Below are 11081 nucleotides of genomic sequence, written 5' to 3' on the forward strand. Positions count from 1 at the left end.
AATGTGTCCAAGGGATTACCACTGGACCGAAAGTGAAAGAATTTGCCGTTACGTCAAAAAGTCCTCGGTGCTTTCAGTAAACACTGTATGCAAGAAGTGGGCGTTTGTTATGTTTGAAGGGCACTACTTTTCTTAAATAATTAAACCTTGGGGGCGGGTGCGGTCGGGTCATTACGTAACACGAAGCCATATACCCGCCCACCCTATAGGGTTCAGCGGCACGCATGTACTGTACAATAGGTCTAGACCTCGAGATCTGACTCGTCCATCTTGAAGATGCCTCCTGACTAAGCATTCTCAAGTTGTCCTCGAACCGAACAATACGCCGGGACCCCTGCTGGGCCGAGCTTCAAATAGATAATTTACTTGGAAAGCAAAATAAGATACCACAATACAAATGGTGATGTGTAGTGGTATTACGTAACTTCAGAGTTTCACTTTTGATTCCTCGATCATTTCTGCTGACAGAGAACAGAAGTTAAATAAAATGTGTGAAAACTGTTCAAGTTGTATGAAACTTGCTGTGCATCCTGGGGCAAGAAAATGCTATGTGTACTAAAATAAAATCGGCCATCGAGAAAGTCCCGGCTAGAGTCGAAACGTCATCGGGCCCATTTGTTTTTAAAGTGCTGATTGGCCTTTTGTTTGAAAGGTTTTGACAACGTTTTTCCCCACAAGATAAACAATTGTATTACTTTTCTGCTCGTGTTGTTTGTTTTGTTCTTTCGCTTGATGTTAGTGACGTTTGGGGTTTTTTGTTTCATTTTTTATATAATTTTTTTTATAAGCAAATTAGGTATGAAATTTCACAATCTCTTCAGCTATAATTTTCCTCATTCAATCTACAAAGACCTCTTTTTATCTTGAATAATTTGCCATTACAACGAAAAAACCCGAGACGTAACATTTCTTCACGGACGGTCACTCAGCACTAGGTGCTCGTTGCAGGGGTTCCTGGTACAGTAGGCCGCCGCGGTGCGTCGGATCCGCTAAACCCCCTTTATAGTGTCCGCCCACACGACCGCCTTAATGTCCCGTGTGTACACCCTAATGGGCGGAACGTCATGAGGTCGGGTTGTCTTTATTGTGTTCATATAATATGGGACACGCGGCGCGCGATACTTCACGAATCTCACTCAGCTGGGTGACAAGTGTGAAAGTATGATTGTTTTTAACATAACGGTTTAAAAACAGCTAGCCTATATGTTGAATTCCCGTGCTTTGTGAGCAAATACAGCTTGTCCTTTTTTCCCATGCTGATATTTAAACCATTTTAAACGATGGTCACGGGCTGGACAGATGATCTTTATGTAAAACCATCAGCCCCTGTTGGTTGGCGCTAGTGCGACACCCTGCTCGTGACCAGGCAGTGAGGCGGTACATCAAAGACATAGTGGTCGGCATCGTCAAAGAGAAAAGCGACCCCCATAGTGCACCCTTGGGTACACTAGTGCAAATTACCTGGCAACGAATTTTAATTGCCAACAATTCTTAGTTCTCCTCTGGACCGGAGATGTATATTGGGTTCACGTTGACTATACGACAGCAGGCCTACCACTTGTTGATATGGTGTGTTCGGTTGGTTAAGAATTGAAAGTAATTGGAACGAATTTCCTGTGAATAAATTAAGTGTTAACGACATTGGTCATCGCCTATAGTTTTCATTTTAATTCATAAATAAAAGTCAACAACTTGTGTGGCTCCCTTATAATTTAAGATATGCATTTAACTATGTAAAATGTACAATGGAAGCATTCATTCTAACTCAACTAAATATACATGTACATGTACCATGGTTAGCTTTCAATGTGGGTTTTCGTGGCCTATATATTTGTCTCTGACTAAATTTGTTTGGATTTTCTGACAGGAAATTCATCATGTCCTTCCTTCCCCTAATGGTGAAAAACATAATTGAAAACATGAATTTTTCAAAACATTTAACCGTGCATAACGGTCTAAAGAGGCGACAATGAAAGCGATCATTTTAGTTTCTACAAAAGACGAGTTTTTCTACATTCAAATGAAATAATTATATTTTATGCCGCCCAGCCGTCGGGACGCCTCGGTGTTGACAAAGTAATTCATAAAGCAATGTCACCGTTTCTACACGCCCTAAATGACCTCTGACATTTTGCACATAAAACACCCTTATAAATTATGCCAATTTACACCAGTTAGCTGCCATTATCATTCTATAAATAGGGTTTATTCGAGCAAGTGTATTGTAACGATATTGTCCTATGTATTTTAAGACTGATATAGACAAATAAAGAGGTAAAACTTATTGGTTCAGTGCTCGGTAGATCCAAAACGGTTTCGGCAAATGCCTTTGAAGTCTGGATGTTGGGCCGCCCCGGTCACTAGCCGTCAATCACTTGCCTTGCCAAGCGCACTATTTACAGCGCTACTCCGCCATGTTTGACAGTACGCGTCAAAAGTAGTTTTAAATACGAGATATTTTTTGAGGTAATCATAAAGTGCGTCAAAAATAACTTATTTTATTGACTAAGTCGTATGTAGCCCCACAAAATAAATGATAAAAGTTACAACTAGTGGAATAAATTGCATGAAATAAGCTAAAATAACAGCGCGTATTAATATTTTCCTTAATGAGTGTAAACAGTCAACCTGCATGCCCAACTGGCGTGGTCCCACGTACAGCCCATGTACTACATTGATGCAATTTTTATTCATGTCTAGTCTGGGAAGTCGCTATTTTAAAACAAATTGTCCATCGAAAGAACGATAAATTGGGCAAAATGTCGACAGCGGCTGTTACAAGAGGACAGTCGGAGTATATTCAACCCTCTACTGCCACACAGGTAAGAAAATGTAACACATTGAACCAATTTTTCTGTCATTTTGACTAGATATGTTTGAGTCGTAGGTTTGGCCTAGTTGACTTCGTTCATAACTTCCGCAACGCTTTATTCACACCCACATGTAAAGCCCGCCCCTTGATCCATCCCGTAGATTTATTGAACAACACAAAAACAGAAATGTTGCTCTCGTCACCTCTTTGCAGGGAGACAATAGTGGCCAACAGCAGCCATCACCTCTGGCGTTGCTTGCAGCAACTTGTAGTAAGATTGGATCACCGCCTGAGGAAGCCGTGAATACTGCAACGACCACAGCCGTCCGGTTTGTTGGGCAGAATCAGGGCTTCCAAGCGGCAGATACACAAATAGGGTTTGTGGGCGCCAACGGCGTTATAACCGCCATTCCTCATGTATCTGCACAACAACAACAACAACAACAGACACAATTCCAGACCATCTCTGCTTTTCCCGTTCAGATTGCCGCTGCCACTCCTCAGTTACAGCAACAACAGCAGCAGCTCATCGAGACAAACAACACCAGTAAACAATCAGGTACGAATAATGGAACCAATATACTGAACTGGAACCCACAGGTGCAGCAGCACCAAATTATACAGCCATCCCAGCTTTTGACAGCTGCACCTACAAATGCAGCCAACTCGGGTGGTGCATCAGGCAATACAGTTCAGTACAACATTATTCCACAGCTTCAGCTAGATGCAGATGGTAACATTATCGCAACTCAGCTAGCGAATGCCATCAACCAATCGCCAACCATCATCCGACCAACTGCTGCATCAAACAACTTCACAGGCCTAGCATTGCAAAATGGGCAAATTATACAGACGCAAAACAGCAATATCATGCAAAATATTGCTACACCACCGAGGGTGGCCAGTCAGCCCCTTACATTCCAACTGGCTCCGGTGGCTAGCTCAGGGGGTAATATGAACGACCAGCAACAGCAGGTTTACAGCATAGTTGCAGCAGCTCCAATGCAGCAAGATTTCACCAATGTAGTGCAGATCCAACCTCAGCAGTTTCAACAGCAACAGCAGCAGCAGCAGATAGTTGCAGCAGAGCCGCAGCAGTTGCAAGTAGTTCCCCATCAGCAGCAACAGCAAATTGTGCTTCAACCGCAGCAAGCCAATTCGATACCAGTCGGCATCAGCATGGCTCCTCAGCAAGTTCAGGTACAGTTGAATTTTTGCATATCATCAAAGAAAAGGTATCTCTATGGTACAGCTTTGAAGTCTACTCAATTAAAACATGTTAGCCTGTTAAATTAGAAAAAGGACTTTGCTGTATAAAAAGGTACAGCAAATTTATCTTGTTTCTACCGTTGTTGAAAGTCAAGTAAAAATCCTTCAATCGTAGCAAATATTATTTTGAAAGAATTTGTCCATATCACAAGGGAAGTGGTTCAGTGATTTGTGTCGTAGCACATTTCAGTCATAAGCCATGAAATTATAGTTTTGAGCATGTTTTCCTTCTTTTTTAACCATTGACAATTTTTGTTCAAGTTAAATTTAAAACCACTTGTACTTTTGTTTTGACTTTCAAAGCAGTCACTGTACCTAATAATATTTCTCACTCATCATTTTTATTGTGGTAGATTCAGCAGCCTCAACAGAACTCGGGAACCACAGTTACTATTCAACAACAGCAACCACAACAGATAAACATCCAGGCTCGCCCACAACAGCAACAACAGCAGCAGCCTCAGCAACAGCAGCAAAGCTTCACTGTGCAGCCTGTTCAGCAGGCATATGCAATCCAACAAGGACAACCACTGCCGGTCATTAATGCCTCTACCTCAGGGCAACAGACCATTACAATCCCTGCCCAGACAGTCACTGGTCAACAGGGTTTCCAGAACTTCATCTTACAACCACAGAACCTAAATGCAGTTCAAACAATCCAATTGCCCGGCCAGCAACAGACGGCGACCATCTTGCCTGGCTCTATCTTTACGACCCTCCGTTCTCCTAATAACACCATCAACCTTCAAGGGTTACAGATACAGGGGATCAGCATGGCTGGTACAACGTCCCAGCCTCAACAAACTTTAACATCTACGGCAGGGATGGGGAATACTGGTTCCGTTGCTGGAACACAAACTGTCACAGCCTTACCCAATTTCAGTTTATCAACGGGGAATTTGGTTTCTATGGGAATGCAGCTACAGCAGATAAGTAAACCGGGAGCAGGAAACAACACAAGATCCACTACAGTCACAGGTAGGTTTGAAAAAGCTATTTGACTCATCGTCGATGTTTCAATGTCCAGGTTGTTACTTTACTCTACCTGCTCTTAAGTAGGATGTTTAAACTTTGAGGTTTTCAGTAGCACCATGTGTAAATCTCTTTTAAGTAGTGTTGGTTTTAAAAAGAACTGGTGTTTCTAATGACTTTTTCATTCTGCTACTGCAAACTTCACAATTAAAAGCGCATTGTTTGGCATAATGTATCTTCCACAACTGCAGTGGATGGTATTGAACTGCTAGACACTGACAGTAAAGTGCTGCAATACCTTTTGGATGTTGTGGCTTCTTATTAGTTGGTAGTTGATTAGCAGCTTGTGGGTGGGGCCAGCTGTCAAATGGGCATTCAATCAACCCTTATTGAGTCGCTCACCTCCATTCACTCCCTCTGACTAATTTGCTTGTCTCCACTTTTCTCCTGTCCAACTTATTTTGTTAAAATTTGGCCAATACAATTTAATGAAGGCTCACTTATTGTGTTAAAATAAAACAAAAATTGGAATAGTCTTCCCAAGATTTCCACATTCCTAAGAAAAGGCTTTGCATCATCTTTATTTAGATATAACATGCAGCGAGTAACGAAAATACAGAACAAACTTATTTTGATGCAGAATATATTTTTGGGTGAGCACTCAATTATAATTTCACTCAGGCTCTTGTATAAACTCTCTTTTTAAGTTGTCTGGTATCTACTTTGATAAGGTCTCCCCCAAACCAAACAAAATCAAGATAAAGGGTATTTCAGGTCAAGAAGTTAGATTTGGTGGCCATCAATCATCCTTTCATACCAATAAGACATTCCTTTAGGCTTTGCCTCAGACTGTTGACCTTTGTACTCCCTAAAGGTGTGTGTTACTTAACCTCATATGCATTATCGACATTGTACCGAGGCATTACTTTATAATACTCTTACATGTGGACAGCAACATCAAGAGAAATGGAAGACAATAAGAGTATAGCATTTGGAATTATTTAAATTCTCCAATCTTGTAAAATAAAATGTAAAAAACAAGATTGTCATTTCACTTCCAGACATACCTTAAAATTCATGACATTTAACAAAAAAATAAGTTGTTGAGGAGAACACAATTTTTCAGAGGAAATATGTTTTCTAACAGAATACTCATTTGTTACTATTCTTTGTGTCTCGTGTCTCTTTTAGTTGCACAGCAGCAGCCTGGTACTCTTCAGGATAAGAAGTGGCAAGGGCAAACACAGGTTATTAATCCGGTGCAGACTAATACATCCATTAGTCTGGACAATCAGTTTGTAGGGTCAGATGAGGAAGAGAACCAGGGACAACAGAACCAGGTGCCTAAGCGGCTCAGGAGAGTGGCATGTACATGTCCCAACTGCAAGGACAGTGAAGGAAGGTAGGTGCATGTAGAATATAAAAAGAGCCTGTCGGTACTACAGGCTTGGAATAACATGAAGGCCATGTATGGCCCCTGTTGCCCCTGGACGTTGCCTTGGTGCCAAAACAATTTCACATACACTAGACTTTTGATTTCGCAATTGAAAAACTTTTAAAGTGGCACCAAGGCCAACACCAGGACAACAGAGGTCATGACCGCAGTAGCCTTTGTGTAAATTCCAGACCAACAACCTTCTTGTCTTCCTTTAGTATAAATACAGCTTGAACTTTGAATATACAACTTTAGGTTTGACAATAAATCTTTATTCAGCCACTTACTTCATCCTTCATAAGTTTTAGTGAAAATGATGCTTTAGATCTGGACCAAATTTCATGGTTCTTCTTCTTTCAGAATTCTGTGCTAATGGCTCAAAAATCTACATGCTTAACAGCCCACCGAAGGTACAGAACTCCGCAGTAATTAAAGCCATGAATTAGGATCCAGACCTGCATGCAATTTTCGTTTCTGAAAGACTTTTTTTGCTCACCAAAATAGGAATCTGAATGCAGAGGGTCGCAAAAAACAACACATTTGCCACATGCCAGATTGTGGCAAAGTGTACGGCAAAACATCCCACCTTCGAGCTCATTTACGATGGCACACAGGGGAGCGGCCATTTGTCTGTAACTGGTTGTTCTGTGGTAAGAGATTTACAAGGTCAGATGAGCTACAGCGACATCGGCGGACTCATACAGGTAGGGTATTAGTGACATTTCTTAATTTTTGATGTAAATAATCCAAATAATCCAATATTCCAAAAATCTGCGCCTTGAACACCCAGCAGAGTGGATATGTGCGCATTATAAGTCTTATTATTATTATTATTATTATTATTAAAGGTATCACAATGTACGACACTGTATATTATGACCAATATGGGTATGTGGGAACCCCCTTCCCTCAATGTTCCAATATTTTAACACACTGTTTGCCTCTTGTACGGAAGTACCCCCCCCCCCTTCCCTAAAATTCTCTGAAAGAATTTCTGTGATTCCAAGCCCACATTTGAAAACACAGTAAGCCCCATGTTTGAGCTGATGAAGAAGAATTTTACAAAAAGCACTGATCATATACTAGTTATATCAACTGCGCAAAATCCACCCCAGCTTTACAAAGTTGTAAACGTGTAAAATTGATGTAAATATAAAAGTTCAAGCATTTAACAATTAGCAATGTAGGATTTTGACTGGTGTAAACTAGTCACAGGCATGCATGCTTCGTTAATATGGAAATTTCTACTGGAGCATTCCAAGGGCACCAAGGCAATGGCCAGGGGGCACAGAGGCAATCGCCTTCGTTGCCTCTGTGAAGTATCAGGCCTGTAGTCATCTTCAGGATAACTAATACATTCTCAACAATTATATTGAATTTCCCAGGAGAGAAGAGGTTTTCCTGTCCGGCTTGCTCAAAGCGCTTCATGAGAAGTGACCACCTCTCCAAACACATCAAGACTCACTCCAATAAGAAAGCCAACCCAAGGGATGATGAGTTTAGTGACGGTACAGTGACACTGGAAATGGATGGAAGTGAAGTGATGGCCACTCCAGACCAAGAGGCCTTGACCAATGCTGTGGTCATACGGATGGGTACACAGGCTCTGGACAGAATGGAAGCCAGCTAGCAGGCATTTTAATCGGTGACCCTTTTTTCAATTCACTCTTTGTGGAGTTGGTCTTAGTTTTGAATATTCGGGCCGTGTCACAGGGGGCGTTTTACAGGCAACCAGTTCCAGGCAATCTCCAAGAAGAAAAGGCATTCACATTTGAATGTTCCCATATGTTTCTTAGGGATCAGAAGATCCACATTGCTTGAAAAAAAGACTCATGTGTTACAGAAGTGATCATGTATTATGCCTTGCAGTTGGTTGCCGGCAAAAAGTTCCTTGTGTGACAAGGCCCTAACTTTTTATAACACCACATTATTATCCAGTGTATAAACATTAACAAATCATGACAAATAACGGTATTAAGTGAAACATACAGTACAACTGGTTTCAGGCCTGATTCTTCATTTGTTGATGGTCAAGGGCAACACGGCATTTTCTTCTTGGTCAAGGACAACTCTATGTCAAAATTGTAAATTTCTATTGGAACAAGGAGGCAATTGCCTCCATGGAGTATTATTTAATGCACTGAACTCATGAATTGAACATTTACTGTAAAATAATGTTAACTTATTTTTGGTTTGACATCCTGAAATCATTGTGAAAGCATTTCAATTATCAATGTTTGTTTCTCTCCAAACAGTAAAGTCAGCTATAATAAGATATAAATTCACAATAGCACAAACAATCTTAATTAAGAGAGAAAGCAGATTTTTGTTTCAGTTGAAATGAGCTTCAACAACCAAAAGATAATAATGTACTTAATTTTGTTAAGACTGTCTTTAAATGTAAGACACACAATTTACCAACAGTATGAACTGCCTTAGATTTGTTTTTTTAAATCCACATGGATTTTTCTATGTGCATTTAGGTAGTGATATTTATTATTTTATATTATTTTAACTTGGCACTTAAAAAGTAAAACATTCACAATAGCAATGCTTGATGTATGTACTCTCAAAACAATTTGAGGGACACCAAGACCAAGACAACAGTGATATGGAGAAACATTTTCATCGATTTTGTTTTGAGAAAAATCAGTCTTATTGCAGCTCTATAGCCATTTTGAGATATGGTGGACAATGCACTATGACACTATCTATTAGATTTGGTTAAAATGGTCTGAAAGTACATACATACCCAAACCAAACAGTCCACTCCTACCTATAGTGGCCACCATTTCTCAAAAAGGTTAATAGAATGGTCCCCTGATGTAGACAACATCAAAAAAATGTCTTCAAGTCAGCAGTATTAGGGCGTATCCAAATTGACGACTTTGGTTCATAGCCAGTTTAAAGTTAACTGCAGATGTTAATGGCCGTAGCTGTGGTCCAAGGGAAGTCAATTTTAATTGGATGCAGCCTTTATCAGTCATACACTCATGGGGCAGTGGCAGCTTTCTTAAAGAAAATCTCATCTGCCATTTTTATCCTGTTTTCAACATACTCAGTATATTTTCCCAAATTATAAGACATTCTCACAGTGCCAATTTTTATCCATAAAGCTGAAATATTGTAAATACTGTACATGTGACCCTTGTTTAATACAAGTTGAGCAAGATTTATGGGTTTCTGTTCAGAACAAGCTTGCCTTTTATTGTATACAAAATGTTGGTTGTACATATGAAGAAATTAAATTTTTTGAACCAATTTGTTTTGGCAGATGTTACAAATAGGGATGGTGTCTTTTTTTCTTCTCGTTTTTTCCTTCTGACATCTACAGGGTATTGCTTTTATAAAATTATGAAAGTTGTTTTTAAAAACCTCAATTTAATTAACGTGTGCATTTGAAATTTGATTATGTCAGTTTCCATTCTGTCAAGAGCTAATATGCACAAAATTACAACAATGTATTCCAGAAACATTTTCATTATTGTTTCATGGCATTCTATTATTGAAACTGCTCATTTTGTGATAGCCCGGCAATATACCTTGAGAAAAATGATCTTAAATTACTCAAATTCAGATTTTGGTAAAAGGGGGAAAATGAAATTAATATAGATTGCCACTTTATTTTCAACTAACTTTTATAAAAGAGGTTCTGAAGTTCATCTGATGGAATAGCTTTCATGGTCTTCTTTTGTTTCAGACGCAAATAGAAGGTAGACATGGTTTACCTGTAAAGTGTTTCCTTTGGCTTGATTCAGAGCAAGCCTTGTAGTTGAAGTTTATACATTTTTTATTTATTTTGCTTTGAAGGATTTATGTTTGTCGTGTATATAATATGTTAATGATATTATTCTTGCACTAGGGATAAAATAGTGATTGTTCAAATTGAACAATTAATTGTAGGTTTTGCTTTTCGGTATGTATTATGATCTCTGTTTACATGCGGTTTTCCGTTGTGGTGGGCAAAGTGAAATTGTTTTATGTTTACTGGTCAACTTGGAAAGCACCTTGTATACATCAGTGATTTTACAAATACATGGAATCATAGTACTTTACTGAGAGACAAAACCTAGAATAACTTAAAATAAATTGTACATGTACTTATTAATTCTATTGAACTCGTCTGTTATTGGAAATAACACATGAACAAAAGATATACATGTACCAAAGAAACTTTGTGTCGTTCGTTATTTATTTTGTCAATTTGTGTTTATGTATTGTATGTTGAATCTCTGAAACTGCAAGAATTTGAAAGAAAAGAAAACGAGGAACCACAGGGAGTGGGTTTGTGACAATCCTTGGTGAAAACTTTGTTGGGGTTAAAATGTTTTGTTCTAAAGAAAGGGACAATTTTGTCTAATATAATTAGTTCCAAAATTGCAGATAGATTCTAAAAAATTATCAGTTTGAAAATATATTTCACCAAAGCATCATTTGGTAAAAACAAATTCAGGCACTCACGCATGAGCAGTGCCCTAAAAAGGGGGCCCGTCCAACCCCGTAACACCCACCCCCCCCCCCCCCCCCCCCCACCTGCCCCAAGCTTTCAGAGTTCACTGACCTCGACGCCGCCCTTCATAACTCGCGAAGGGC

The 11081-nt window shown here is 39.5% G+C and overlaps 1 protein-coding gene across 1 annotated transcript; it reads left to right on the top strand.

Moving 5' to 3' along the window:
- Positions 1-2650: 2650 nt before the first annotated feature.
- LOC117291238 (transcription factor Sp3-like) lies at positions 2651-10651 on the top strand. The gene is made up of 6 exons (XM_033772853.1): positions 2651-2822; positions 3026-4012; positions 4435-5059; positions 6245-6455; positions 6993-7192; positions 7874-10651. Exons 1-6 carry the CDS (start codon positions 2760-2762, stop codon positions 8116-8118), a joined length of 2331 nt encoding a protein of 776 aa, XP_033628744.1. The 5' UTR covers positions 2651-2759; the 3' UTR covers positions 8119-10651.
- Positions 10652-11081: the final 430 nt, after the last annotated feature.

The sequence above is a fragment of the Asterias rubens genome, chromosome 6, assembly GCF_902459465.1.
Source record: "Asterias rubens chromosome 6, eAstRub1.3, whole genome shotgun sequence".
Lineage (NCBI taxonomy): Eukaryota > Metazoa > Echinodermata > Asteroidea > Forcipulatida > Asteriidae > Asterias > Asterias rubens.

Bases quoted from the DNA above. Each gene is read 5' to 3' on its own strand.
- LOC117291238 (XM_033772853.1), top strand. From the start codon at position 2,760: ATGTCGACAGCGGCTGTTACAAGAGGACAGTCGGAGTATATTCAACCC. The intron at 4,013-4,434 runs GTACAGTTGAAT...TTATTGTGGTAG, and splicing joins TGGCTCCTCAGCAAGTTCAG to ATTCAGCAGCCTCAACAGAA. The intron at 7,193-7,873 runs GTAGGGTATTAG...TGAATTTCCCAG, and splicing joins ACATCGGCGGACTCATACAG to GAGAGAAGAGGTTTTCCTGT.